This window comes from Myotis myotis, unplaced genomic scaffold, assembly GCF_014108235.1.
Source record: "Myotis myotis isolate mMyoMyo1 unplaced genomic scaffold, mMyoMyo1.p scaffold_m19_p_7, whole genome shotgun sequence".
NCBI lineage: Eukaryota > Metazoa > Chordata > Mammalia > Chiroptera > Vespertilionidae > Myotis > Myotis myotis.
Window position 1 is genome coordinate 56,293,228 of NW_023416379.1, and position 15,212 is coordinate 56,308,439.

At 37.0% G+C, this 15,212-nt stretch overlaps 1 protein-coding gene across 10 annotated transcripts in view; it reads left to right on the top strand.

The window, feature by feature from the left end:
* CEP162 (centrosomal protein 162) overlaps nt 1-15,212 on the top strand; it is a 74,186-nt gene that overhangs the window by 34,160 nt on the left and 24,814 nt on the right. For all 10 annotated transcript variants that reach the window (XR_004968835.1, XM_036317324.1, XM_036317322.1 and 7 more), the window contains 7 exons: nt 159-414; nt 4,407-4,537; nt 4,798-5,025; nt 5,595-5,735; nt 7,278-7,390; nt 9,852-9,957; nt 14,724-14,850. Coding sequence is in view for 9 of the 10 variants with exons in the window: in XM_036317324.1 (XP_036173217.1) it covers nt 159-414; nt 4,407-4,537; nt 4,798-5,025; nt 5,595-5,735; nt 7,278-7,390; nt 9,852-9,957; nt 14,724-14,850 (1,102 nt within the window). In the remaining variant the exon portion in view is untranslated. The remainder of the gene's footprint in view (nt 1-158; nt 415-4,406; nt 4,538-4,797; nt 5,026-5,594; nt 5,736-7,277; nt 7,391-9,851; nt 9,958-14,723; nt 14,851-15,212) is intronic.

Consider the following 15,212-nt stretch of genomic DNA (forward strand, 5'->3'; position numbering starts at 1 on the left):
CTGATGACCTGGACTTAGGGAATTTTAATATAGTGGTTTGCCTTCAGCAAACTATGTTATTTAGTAATCACTATGATTTTGCCATCTGTTAACTCTTCATTTTCAACTATAGTTGAAATTCATTTAAGTACTAAAGAATTTGTACTTGTTATATGCAGACTTTTAGACCTCAACTCAGTTCTGGAGAAGGGGCTGTAATTGGTAAAGAGGTACCATACAAGAAGGCCAGAAGTGCACCTCCTTTAGCTAAAAGAAAACCCCAGAGTGGTGTATACGCGTCAGTTAGGAGCTCGGGCTATGGAAAACCCAGTTCACCATGCAAGACTTCTACTCTTGAAAAGAAAACTTCAAAGGACATGATGAAAAGCAAAAACTTGAGATCCATGCTCACCTCAAATCAAGCCAGGAAAAAAGGTAATCATCATATACTCTTTTCATAATAAAGTTCTGTGTTTATACAGTTGACCCTTGAATGTGAGTGTGAACTTCGCAGGTCCACTTACATGTGAAATTTTTTCACTGTAAATGTATTTTCCTTATGATTTTTTAAAAAAATATACATATATTTTTATTGATTTCAGAGAGGAAGGAAGAGGGAGAGGAGATAGAAACATTGATGAGAGAGAATCATTGATTGGCTGCCTCTTGCAAGTACCCAACTGGGGATCGAGCCCACAACCCGGGCATGTGCCCTTGACCGGAATCGAACCTGGGACCTTTTAGTTCACAGGCCGACACTCTATCCACTGGCCAAACCGGCTAGGGCCATTATGATTTTCTTAATAACATTTTCTTCTCTATAGTTTATTGTAAGAATACAGTATGTATTATATATAACATAAAAAATATGTGTTAATTGTTTATGTTATCAGTAAGGCTTCCAGTCAGTAATAGTCTACTTGTACTTAAGCTTTTGGGGAGTAAAGTCATGTGAATTTTCGACTGCATAGAAGGTTGGCACCTCTCACCCCTGAATTGTTCAAGGGTCACCGGTAGTGTATTATTTTACCTTCCTTGTTCTTTACTTTTCCTGTTCCCTTCTATGAACTTTCCTTATTCATAGGAAAGAATTAACTTTAAGATACACATTCCATTTCTGAAAGATTGAATTTATAGAAGGTTTTTCATCATTACTTCTGGGTTTTCCTGAATGATACCCAGAAAATATGGGATGTGACTATAAGATAGGAAAGTCAAACCTCCTGATCTGGTTGACTCTGTAATAGTCAGTGTTTACCAGAGCTATAAATTCAAAATGCGAATGGCTACCTACAAATAAAGGTTGATAGATTGTCTCGACATTAGTTCAGTATAGACTTGGAGAGGCAGGATGTTTTATTTATCACATATTGCATATTTTATACATCATAATGCTTCTTTATTTCCTAATGTAGTCTTTTATATTGACAGTTGGAAAGGGTAATTTTTAACTTGGAGCCCATGCAACTATTAAAATAAAGAGAAATGTTCAGGTCACACCAATATTTCTGCTGCCTTTAGACTCCAGTGGGAAAGGTAGAACAATAATAGAGCCGGAAACATTTTGACATTTTCTTTGTTGTTAAATTAAGTAAGTGACTGATTTCATCATTGTAATATGGTGATAGTTGTCAGAGAACTGTCCTCATTGGAAAAATCATTTCTAGCTTAAAGTATCTTCCCCTGCCTTTCCTTACAACTATCCATTTCAGGACCACTTTGTACAGGCATATCTCGTTTTATTGCGCTTTGCTTTATTGAGCTTCACAGGAGGTATGTTTTTTACAGATGGAGGGCAAGACCCTCCACAACACACAGATTACAACTCACTTTGTTTTAATACTCGCTTTATTACAGTGGTCTGGAGCCAAACCCACAATATCTCCAAGGAATTCCCATATTTAAATGTTTTTATGCATCAAAGACTCTTCTGTCTTCATGAAAGGAATAGTTGTTCATTATTTAAGTAAAAAATACAGAAAAGTAAAAAGAAGAAAGCAGTAATTTAGTCAGAAACAACTGGCCCATGCTTCTCACTATGTATGTACTTACAGAGATAGAAGCAAGCTTGAATAGTTGGAAGGCAGGAGAGAGGCAGACTTATGGATAAATGGACAAAACATTTTATAAAAATAAGATCACACTTTACAAGTTCTTTTTAAATAAAATATTAGATTTGGTTTTACTTAAATCTATAAAAAGAAAAAAAAACTTCATTCTAAGAAATACTATATCCTGGAAGATCCCTTTAAGACAGCGGTTCTCAACCTGTGGGTCGCGACCCCTTTGGCGGTCGAACGACCCTTTCACAGGGGTCGCCTAAAACCATCCTGCATATCAGATATTTACATTACAATGCATAACAGTAGCAACATTACAGTTACAAAGTAGCAACGAAAATAACTTTATGGTTGGGTCACAACATGAGGAACTGTATTTAAAGGGCCAGAAGGTTGAAAACCACTGCTTTAAGAAAATAGGTTATGCAAACCCCTCAAAGGTTGTCGAAACTGTGTTCTTTTTAACTGCATTTTTAAATTTTATACATTACTAGTTTTCCCTTCTATAAAGTGTAACTCTTAACATCCCCCATTCACACCCTCGTACCCATTTTTTTGTTGGTTTAATTTTTCTTGTTGAAGATATATTTATTCTCTCCTACATCTATAATTTCCCTCAGCTTTTAAATTTAGATCTTGGTTTTGATTCTTAAAGAGATTGAATGCTTTTCACCAGCCATAGCTTCTCCATTTTGGAATTATTTTGATTGGTTTCTTATTTGACTGAATTTTCGTAATCATTATTTTTTTTTCAAGAAGGGCTCATGGGTTCCAAATTGTTTTCATGCTTGAATTTTATATCTAGATACTTTTATTTTATGTATAAAGAGAGAAAATACTGTCTGCATATCATTGGAGAATAATTACTTAGTGAAATCAAAATTAAGAACTTAGGGAGAATTCTGGTGTAAAAGCAATGACTGACTACAGCTTGAACAAGATCCACCTGTCACTCTTGGCTGCCCTGTCCTAGGGAGAATCACCATGCCAGCAAACCACAACCTATTCATTTGCCACATTAATGAGCCTTCAGTGATTTGGAAGGATTAATGTCTACTTTTCTAATGAATCAAACCATTTTTTACTAAATGCTTTAAGAAATTTCTCCAGAAAACCTAAATCAAACAGTCCAGTTAAACATGATTACTGTTCTGTAAGGAAATCTCTGTATGCCTGGAAAAAAGATTGAAATCTTTGGGTGAGGTACTATTGGTAACTTGTTTCTTCTTTAGACTTTTCTTTATTTTTCACATCTTTAATAACCATGTATTTCACTTTTAATGGAAAAGTAAACTTTAGACTTAAAAATTTAGCATCTTGAAGATATAAATTTCAAATTCTTCATTCTTAGAGAAGGCAGCAATTTTCAACCACTATGCCGTAAGAATTTCAAAATTTGTAATACATATTTATCAGGGGCCACTGACCTCTTGTCCCTTAGATTGTCAAATTAAAAAATGACAACAGCCAACACAATAATAGCTACCCAGTGTCAGTCAAAATATACTTATTTGTGTCAGATAGGCAAAAAACATATTTGTGTGTGTGCACAGAAATTTAGTTTGTGTGCCATGAGATGATAAAGGTTGAAAATCACTGCTTTGCAATCAGGTAATGTTTACCTGAGTATCAGCTCACAACTTGTAGTATTTGAATATGGACCTCAAGATCTCTTGTAGGTATTTCCCCTAATTTTTTTATTATTAACTGAATTTATTGGCTTTAGAATTATTTCTACTGTTTGGGGTTTACAAGGTATCTTACAAGCTGAAAATTTGACCAGATTATACAGTCATCACATTTTTTCTAATTGAATATATATTATCAGGGTATTAGAGCAGTATTGTATCTTTTAAAATCAGTTTTGACTAGCTGTTATAAAGTTTCCATGCAATTTATATTATTTCACTGATACTATAATATGTTGATACACACTACTTATAAAAAGTATGTTTTGAAAGCACACTTAATTTCAACTAAAGTGTTTCATAAAGTTATTAGCCGCTCTTTGCTTAATTGTTTAGATATTCTTACTTAGTGCTGTGAACTTTAAAAAAAAAAATTTTATTCAAAAGTAGCAAAACTTGTATTATCCCAATCCACATTCTCACATTTATTTAGCTCCATTTGTCATGTGACATGAATCCTAGGTCCATTAACCTTCTGTGTCAAATTGAGTAGAATGTTGATTATGGACAACAGTTCTGAGTTTAGTGTTTTATACATCAGCCTTTTTAAGATCCTCATTTATCTTATTGTTATGTAATTGTTCAATTTGACTGAATTTTCATAATCCATTGTTTTTGGATTACACATTCAACATTGTTTGCATTTGTGGTGTTTTTATCTACTGTCTTCAATATTTAGAAATCTTATCTGAAACAAAACTCAAGCCTGCTGCATTGGGTAAACCAGCTCCCAAAACTGAAAGTTGCCTGGCTACTCCTAAGAAGTCTGAAGACGCTACAGAAACTGGTTCCTGTATTCATTTTCAAAATGTAGGTATTAAATTTCAAAACAATATTCATTGTGTCTTTATGTTCTAAAATCACATTAAAACCAAATTATAAGTAATTAAATATATGAAACTTCTTTTGCTTCAAGTGTTCACTTATTGAACAGGTATTGCTTTTCTTATTTAGCAGAACATTATTAACCTTGTCATTTTATTCTTTGTGGGTTTTTTTTTTTTTTTCAAATCACCTGTCTTTGAATCTTATATGTAAATCTATAACAAAGTAATGCTTTTATTTAAAAGGATTCTTCAGGATACCGTGATGGGAACATGGATACAGAATTAATTTTGTTTAAAAGAGTTCAAGAAGCAGAGGAAAAATGGAGGGGTGCACAAGCCGTAATTGAGCAAATTAAAGTCACATTCTCAGAAAAAGAGAGAGAGTTAGAAAATAAGATGGAAGAACTAAAAAGGCAACAGGAAAAGGAACTCTTCAAATTGAGTCAGGACAATTATATTCTTCAAACCAAGGTACTAGACACATTGTTCTATTCTTTTTTATTGATTAAAAAAGAACTTGTACTCTCTGCTAAATGCATTGGCACCTTTTGTTCCCTCGGGCTGTTTGCTTGATGTATTTGCTGTATAAAACATGAGCATAGTTCCTGAGAGTGCTGATTTACACAAGAGTCTAATTCCAACTCCATTGCGGGGGAATCAAAATACATATACTAGCTCATTCTGATATTTTTCTTCTTTTAGCAGTCCTTTTTAAACTAAATCCCTTAGTTCAGCGGTTGCCAACCTTTCAGACCTCACGGACCACCGGTTGGCGACCGCTGCCTTAGTTCACTGTGACCTTCAAAGAAGACAGTTCAGAAGGAACTGCTCTAGAAGGTCAGAATGAAGAGAATGGCACTCTGTAGCATTTCTGAGTTACTTCCATTTCAGAACCATTAGCACAAAACGATACTAATGGTTTAACTGTAGTTGGTGTTATGTTTATTCCACCGTGGTTATAAAACTGTTATTCCTTCCTTCCTCACTTCTCACTTCATCATTTCTTTCCCCAAATAAAACAATTTCCGCATTTTCTCAAGGTAAACAGCTTTGGAGAAACAAACAAAAAACAAAGGTGGTTACATGTTGGAGAAACAACTGATCCTGTCACTGAAGAAAAATTGAAGCAAATCCAAAAAGAAATACAAGAACAAGAGACACTTCTTCAAGGATACCAACAGGTATGGTGGTTCTTCGGCACATAGTGAGGTTGTTCTTGTGATCCTCTGATTATAAAAACAAGGAATATTAAAATGTGTGTGTGCTCATTTAACAGGTAATGGGAATTCTGGCAAATATGAGGTAGTGATAATTTGACTAGTCTGCCCATTTCTCATGGACAGAATTAGAGTGGTTAAGAGCACAGGTTCTAAATTCGAAGAACCTGGTTTTAGACTTAGCTCTACCATCTGCTGTGCAGTCTTGGACAAATGACTTTACTTCTCTAACCCAATTTTCTCATCTATGAAATGGGGATGATGATAATAGTACCTGTCTCATAAGGCAGCTATAAAATTAAAACAGCACAAACTAACCTCTTAGTGCCTGGCACAGACTAACCAATCAATGAATGTTGCCTGTCATTATTTTTAATAGTCATGTTCCTTAAAAACTTTCCTATTTTCTATAAAGCTTTTCAGTAGATAATATTGAATAGTTTATTCAATTGAAAAATGTGAATCAGTTGAGAGTGAAAAAATTTTGAATTAAATGAGAGAAAATGTGTCCTACAGAAGGCAAATATCCATGATATGTGATGGAATCTTGGTGATGTTGACCTGACAGTCAACCAGGATAGGTTTAGTAATCTCCAGCATGAGATTTCATCTTAGTCTCTTCCCTCCCCTTCTCCTTCTATCTTACTACCATTTTCTCTTTTTACAACCATAACTTAAACATTGAGCCTACCAATAACAAGCATTATCATCCAGGGACATCCCAAAAAAACATTACCACATCGGAGAGTACAACAGTTACTATAAATGAAATAAGTTTGATTTTTAATATATTTTTATTGATTCAAAGAGAGGAAAGGAGAGGGAGAGAGGATAGAAACATCATTGATGAGAGAGAATCATTGATTGGCTGCCTCCTGCATGCCTCCCGCTGGGGATTGAGCCTGCAACCCGGGCATGTACCCTGACAGGAATCGGACCATGACCTCCTGGTTCATAGGTTAATGTTCAACCACTGAGCCACACCAGCTGAGCAAAATAGGACTGATTTTGTAGGACATATTACCCTTGAATAAGACGTTTCTGAACGCTTGGCCTGCCATTCTGATCTTGCTGTACAGAGCATGGGTTTTTAGGAGGATTTCACAGACCTAAAAGTTTGCCAACCATCCCCTCCCACAATGATAACACAAAATTTATGTTCCTATATATTTATGTACTTTCCTCTGGAACCCAGTATTGGAATGCGATTATTCCTGCAGTCACTCACCCATTTACTCTTGTGAAATGCAGTATCTCATTCTGACCTTAGGCGCTTTGGCTTTGGGAATCACTGCAACTTTTTTTAAAAAAATAAGCATTTTGGAAAGAACTGTTTTCAGATAGATTATCCTTCTATGATAATAAAGAATTTTTAAAAGATTTTGCTTACTCAAAAACTGAAGAAATTTTTTAAAACCTTAAAAATGGTTAAAGTGTATCTGTTATGAGCATATACTTATGTAAGTACTACTTTCAACTAAAATGTAATTTTCTATTTATAAAAAGGAAAATGAAAGATTGTATAATCAAGTGAAAGATCTCCAAGAACAAAACAAGAAAAATGAGGAACGAATGTTCAAGGAAAACCAGAGTTTATTCAGTGAGTTAGCTTCCTTAAAGTAAGTCCCTTTTAAGTTCTTAAAATAAAATACTTATATTACTTCTAAGCACTTTATTGTTATATTAAAAAATACATTTAGTTATACTTAGAAATGAAAAACTTTTATACACTGATTTACAGTTTCATAACTTAGATATTTTGAATATTTAACAGATTTTTCTTTTGGTATTAGATGAGAAATACATACTATAAGTATTCAGCATATTTATATTTGAGTTTGGGATCACCTTCAGAAAACTGAACATATAATATTCCTCTTGATCGATCATGAAGCCTGAGATGCTTATGTAATGATAGTAGTAATAATGCCTTTCATAATAATGCAAAACAAAAATCATACAATATCACTTACTGTCCTAGATCAGGTTCCATACAAGTAGAGTCTCAGATGGAGGTCTTTGTGGAGGTGATTCCTAGGGATAACTCAGGAGAAAAGGAGCAAGAGAAGCAAGATGAGGGATGGGCAGGGGGAGGGAAGGTAAGTAAGAGTGTGTTCTCAGCTGAGAGTGCCTTCATTCTGCTCTCGCCAGGAAGCTTGGGAGAACAGGTTGCACCACATAGTTGGTCCCCATTGAAGCAAGAGAGGGCAGCCTTTTGTATCCCAAGCAAGTCTGTCACTGGCCATGAGGAGCCCAGGAAGCGGTTGAGGGCTATCCTCTGGACCAGCGGTCGCCAACCTTTCAGACCTCATGGACCACTGGTTGGCCACCACTGCTCTGGACCAAGGGGAGGAGTTGCTGTTTACCTGAGGCATTTCTCCAGAGAAGGAGAACCTTGAGTTATCGACCAATACTAACCATAGTGAGCAGATGGAGCATGAGCACCTACTTAGGAAGATATTTCAGGTCTTTGGGATGTTACTACATCCAGCTTTCACATACTAAGTGAAAAAGCTGAATCCATAAACATGGGCATGCTAGGACACTTCTGCCTTTAGGAGATGACTACCAGTTGTGCATCATTTCACATAAACACGTAACTCTTAGGACTGCTCAGAAGAAGCTTCTGTGGCTGTGAATGTCATGAATGCTGTATTTATTCATACTTCCTGCTCTTTTTTTGTTGCTGTGAGATAACCTAGGGCAGTGGTCGGCAAACCGCGGCTTGTGAGCCACATGCAGCTCTTTGGCCCCGTGGCATGGGCCACGAAGTTTCAATCACACTGTACGTGCGCACCTGCACGTGGTATTTTGTGGAAGAACCACACTCAAGGGGCCAGTTTGCCAACCACTGGCCTAGGACAAGCACGTCAAACTTAAAGGCTAACACAGGCCAAATAAACGAGGTAGGCAGCCCGTGAGTTTGACATGCTTGATCTAGGGCAGTGGTTCTCAACCTTCCTAATGCCGCAACCCTTTAATACATTCCTCATGTTGTGGTGACCCCCAACCACAAAATTATTTTCGTTGCTACTTCATAACTGTAATTTTGCTACTGTTATAAATTGTAAATATCTGATATGCAGGATGTATTTAGGCGACCCCTGTGAAAGGGTCGTTCGACCCCCAAAGGGATTGCAACCCACAGGTTGAGAACCGCTGATCTAGGGTTTAAGAGGCAGGGCTGCTGTTAGCTTATACCCGTGGTCGGCAAACTGCAGCTCACGAGCCACATGCAGCTCTTTGGCCCCTTGAGTGTGGCCACGAAGTTTCAATCACACTGTGCGTGCGCGCCCGCATGTGGTATTTTGTGGAAGAGCCACACTCAAGGGGCCACAGTTTGCCGACCACTGGCTTATACTGATCTTTCATGGGAAATAGAAAAAGTGCACCTTCTAATAGACAGACAAAGCTAGAAGGTATAGAGGTTGGCAAGCAAGGCCACTTTTTTGTAAGTTAGAAAAACAACAACTCTCCTTTTCACAGGTAAGTGCGACCCCATCCCAAGGGTAATAATCTGCACAGTTCTGATGCATGAAAGCTTTACATCTGCTTTCTTCACAGATATTTCAATAAAGTATTTAAAAATATTAGATCATATACTACCTGGCTATTAAAAGAGAGCTATTCCAGGGTCCAAAACTGAAACTCTAAATGAACTTTCATAATGAAATAAACGGTTTATTTTGTACATTAGGGTTAGATCATCATATATGGATTCTTAAACTTCTTATATAATGTCTCTGGGGAAAAAAAGCAGACAGAAAAATTGAGCCTAAGGTAAAAATAGTAGACTGTTTGGGTTTGTGAGTTGCCATGTGTATGATTGGCAATTTGTGTTTCTCAGAAAGGAGTCTAGAATGATGTGACAGGGAGTACACAGCACCACAGGAAATATGCAACACATCTTTCTGTGACATTGATTTCTTCTTCTCTGGGAATTGAGAGGAAAGAATTTTATAGTTCTATTTTTAGTTAGCTTCAGTGACTCACATAGAGTTTTTAATTTTTAAAAATTGAAAATTTTGCATTGAAAAGAATACCTTGTAAAAAAACATTTTTACTTTCAAAATAAATCAGAGAACAGATGCAAAGAAATCGTTTCCTGTCTCAGGTAGTTGAAGATTCAGAGCCCACCAGAAACCAGAATTTTACAGATCTGTTAACAGAACTACGAGTGGCACAGGTAAGTGGAATAAGGATTTTGACTATTAACAATAGTAAAGATTATTATTTTAAAAATTAGCATATGTATAAAAATCTTTGTAATTTATGAATGAATAAGATCCTTTTATAAATTTCATACCACTTAAAAATTAAAAAATATCAAAGATTAGCATTTAGCACATACATGTAACCTTAATGTAGAGGAAACAATGTAATTCTGGCTTTATAGATGGCATCCTCTTTATAACAGCCTCTCTTCAGGCATTTATTATATGGATCCATGTTAGAGGCTTAAACTTATTTAGTGTATGCATACATTATTTCGAACAGATTCCTCATGGAAAATGTACAGCTTAAATAGGAAAATAATTTGAAGATCATTGTTCACCTTAAAAACATAGTTGGCTTTTTAAGTGGACTACACACTTATAGGGGGCAGAGACTATATCTATAAAGATTTGTGTCTGACATACATACCACAAAGGTAAAATGGATTAGTTACTCCCTATTTTTTCTTTATTTTTATTAATTATATTGTAGTATTATAAAGAAAATGGCCTAGAATTTTATGGAGCAGTATTTATCAATAGGAGACACTTGGGGCAGGTTAATTCTATTTTAAGTAGAACAATGTCATGTATTACATAATTTTTATAAGCTCTGTCTGCAATGCACCTACCAATCATTGTAAGAATCAAAACCACTGCCATGTTTTCAAACACTCCCTGTGGGAGGGCAGTTAATTCTCCCCATAAGAACCATAGCACTAAACTAAAAAGCCCTTCCACTCTATTTGAAGGATTATGAAAACTAGAAAAATTCCAATTACATATCACATTTTAATCAGAAATTTATTATGTAAACTGAGGTTATGGTTATATAGAAATTTAAACATATACCATCTATAATAATAATAAAAGCATCATATGCTAACTAGACCAGATGACCTTCCAGACGAAGCCGGGGCTGTGAGGGAAGCCAGTGCTGGCAGCCGGGGGAAAGAAGGCCTACTCTTGCACGAGTTTCATGCATCAGGCCTCTAGTAGTTTAATAATTGATGTTTAACAGGTTTTTGTAGTATATAAAATGCAACTGCAAATATGAATCCATTAGAGAACTTTCTTCAGATGCGAGTATGTACAGAATAACTATTAGATAGAGACAAGATACCAGGACATCAGGCGGCTATATCCTTCAGTGAAACAGTGCACTAGGAGAAAATCCACCCACCTTCATAAGGTGGCTGAGATGTCGAGTAAGCTTTTACTTGATCTCTAGATAGAGAAGGTGGAAAAGTCTCATCTGCTTGATGCCTGTGCTTTCCTGGTTCTTCAGTGTAAATATCATTTCTTCTGCCGTCATTTGTGTTTTAGTTTATGAATTGACATTACCTGCAGGGGATAGTCATGCTCAAACAGCAGAAAAATAAACTGTGGTCCAGAATCAGTGATGATCCCTAATGTGTTAGAAGAAACAAAGCAAAACAACTCTTAGAGGTATACAGCCTTACTGAGCTCACAGCATTCCTACAGGTAAAATCCCGCTGGCAGTATGCTCACCGTGCAAAATGACACAACCCAAAGAAGCAATCCACAGTGAGCAGGCATGGGACGATTTAATAAACAGTAGGATTAGCACCCCAAAAGAATTACTGAATAGACTATAAAATAAATAGCCTTAAAATTATTAAATATACTAAATAAATAAACTATGAGCAAAAGAAGGAAACAGACTAGGCAAATTCAGAGTAAAATAAACAACTTTTGAAATAAAATATATTCCTGAAAACTAAAAAATAAGTGAGAAGTTAAATAATCATATACAACTGTGGAAAAAATAGTAAACTAGACGATATATCTAAAGAACTTAGAATGAGACACAGAAAAATAGAGAAATGGAGATTATCAGAAATATGAGATGTTAGAGTAGTTAGTATTTTTAAAAGGTAATGGCTGAACATTTTCTAGAAATTACAAGAGATGAATTCTCAAATTCAGGAAGCACAGTGAGTCCTACTTAGGATAAATAAGTTAAAAATCTATATCTAGGCCCATTATGGTGAAACTACCAAAGGCAGAGAAAACCTTAAAAGAAATTTTAAGAAAAGAAAAAGTGTTAGTTTAAGGTAAAAATTCTTTGGGGATTTATTTGTACAAATACCAAAAGGTGGGATGTAAATACCTTTATTTTTATTCCCTTTGGTATTCTGTGTTTAAATAGTTTTAGAGCAAACATTATTCCTACTGGGATAAATCTGTAATATAATGATATTCACATCAAGTATACTTGTGTACAGTCTAATTTGTATCTTAAAAATATTAATTGGTTTAGTCTTAACATGTGAGTTGGTTCTTTATAAACTATGGATGGATACATACTAATAACAAAGGTCTTGAGCCCTTTCCTTTTAGTAACCAGGGTGGGGAGGAGAATGAGGCTGACCACAGGTCATTCATTCCATCAGTCTTTATCAAGCACCTGCCAGGTGCCAGGCACTCACACTGGCCTTGGGAAAACAGTAGATAAAACAGGGTAGGCATGGATCTTGCTCATTAGGAACATATATTCTAGTGGGAAAGACAGTAAGTAAACCAATGAAATACTGCACATAGTGGTCAATTCTTTGAAGAAAGTAAATCTATATATGTAAAAGCCTAAGTGACCATCCAACCATCTGACTGGTAGATATGCCGCATCCTGACCACCAGGGGGCAGACGCTTAGTGCAGAAGCTGCCGAGCAACAGCAACTTTGCAGAGTGCCCTCTCGTACTCCGGGACCCCTCGGGAGGATGTTGGACTGTCGGTTTTGAGCCGAGGGACCTCCCCTGCCAAAGGGACCCCGCTCACTCCACAGTCGCCTTTCGAGCCCTGGTGCTGCCCCGGGTGCGGCTGTCTGGGGAGGGACCAAGGGAGGTTGGCTTGAGGGCATGTCCGGCCCATCTTGCCCAGTCCCACCCTGCCAGCCCTTCTAATTAATTTCCTTTCAATGTGCACGAATCCATGCACCAGGCCTCCAGTGTAGAGAATAATGGTGGGTGGGGTGGGGGAAGGCAGTATCCAATTGGGTGGTTGAGGAGGCACTCTCTGAGAAAGGGATGTCTGAGTTGAGAGCTAAAGAGAAGCAGCAGCTAACTGCAAAGATCAATCCTTCTAGCCATGGGGAAAGCACAAGCCCTAAATAAAAAATGGCTTACCTTCCAGAAGCAGAGGCCTCTGAGGCAGAAGTGGGTGAGTCAGGACGAGAGTGATGGAAGGTAAGACCAGAGAGGCAGGCAGAGGCCCTATCTGGATGTCTCCCAGTACAAGGGAGGGGAAGTACTTGGATTGACGTGGGCATACAGGCCTTCTTACTGGTGGGAAGTCTCAGTCCCTGGACAGATGCAAGCATAAAATGGACATCCATTTAAGCAGTGATTGCATGTTTGAACTCAAGATGTTTAAAGTTCCTTTGAATTCTAAAATTCTATAATGCTATGAAGTAGACACTACGAGAGAACATTTCTAAATTGGCTGAATTAATTAAACAAAACAAAGGGTATTTGTAGAAAGATACTTGAGCATTCAAAAACTCATTGCTCTCCTGAAAAGACATCTGCAGAAGATGAAACAGTGAAATGATTCAGTTTAAGTCTGTGATGCAGATAGAAACCAAGATCATAAAAAGACTAGATTTTAAATTGTAAGGAAATATAATTTGTAAGAATTTTTATTTTGGAACTTAACTATATCAAGTTTACTGCCGTGAGCCCAAGAATTCAATTCAGTGTACATTTATTATCTGCCATGTGCTTAGCCCCATAATGTAAACAGGTAGTAATAAATCAGTCTGGATCCCCAGAGAGCTTTCAGCCTAATAAAGAGAAAGGGCATGTACACAAACAGAAAGTAACAAGTGCTCTACTAGAGGTAGAGTGAAAGTTTGTGGGGGCGCAAGGGAGGGAATAATCAGGAATAGCCCCATCTGAACTAAGCTTTGAAGGAGAGGTATGATTTTGTCAAGCAGCAGGATGGGGGCCATTGAAAGGAGTGTGGAACATAGGGCATATTCAGAATTCACTCCACGTTTTTTTTGATGTGCCAAGCATATATCAGGTGGTGATGAGTGTTGTTAGAAGAAAATAAAGCATTATACCTGGGAGCCAGGATAGGGGTTGCTATTTTAGAGAGTGATCAGGGAAGGTCTTCCTGAGGCTTCATTTGAACAGAATTCCTGAAAAGTGAAGGAGCAAGCCACCTGCTATCTGGGGGCACAGGAAATAGTAAGTGCAGACACATTGGAGTAGGAGTGTGCTGGGCGTGTTCAAAGAACTAGGAGGTCTCGGGGGAGTGGAGTGGGAGGGGGCAGATTGTAGTAGGTGCAGTCAGAAATGTGAGCAAGGCTGCTGTATGTGACATTGAAGGTCATGGTAAGGACTTTGGGTCCTTGGAGGATGGCAGCCAGAGAGTTTCAAGCAAAGGAGTGATATTAACGGACTCTAAAGCAATCCTCTGGCTGCTGATAGAATAGACTATGGATGCTGAGAGTGGAAGAGGCAGGTTATTGCAGTATCCAGAAGTGAGAACAGTAGATGAGAAGGTCTTTCAGGTTGTACTGAGTTAGATGATTAGAGCTAATTCTAATAGGCTGTGGGGAGCTATTAATAATTTGGGGTGTGTGTGTGATAAAATCAGAGCTAAAATTTAGGAAAGATAATTAGGATTTGTAATAGATTGTGTGAAAGAGACTATGCTACAATTTATGTTGGTTTAAAAAAATTTGCTTTGGTATTTCTATGAATATCAAGAAAGAAAAAAACAGTTTATTGGAAGACATCAAAAGACTGAAACAAGACAAACAAGCTCTTGAAGTAGACTTGGAAAAAATGAAGAAAGACAGAGACCATGCCAGAGATCAGGTTGCTTATGTCACAGGTAACACACTGAGCTAAAACAGTTCACCTTTATACTCATAGCTGTTTAATCGGGAATTTAAGTAATAGCATATGGACAGTATAATCAAATGCTATTCCTTGAAATATGTGTAATGTTAGAAACTTTTTAATTAGTAATAGGTATGTGTATTTGATTGGCTTTATCAGGGATAATGATAAGATCAAAGAAAATCAAGGTCTATTTTTAATTTGCAGCATTAGTTGTTTACATCTGTCATCCCAGCTAGATTGTGACCTTTCTGAGGGTCTGGTCTGCCTTTTTATCCCGGGGTCTAAAATGTAGGCTCTCAGGTATTTGCCAAAGAACAAATAACACTGCACTGTGTTTGTAGAAAACACAAG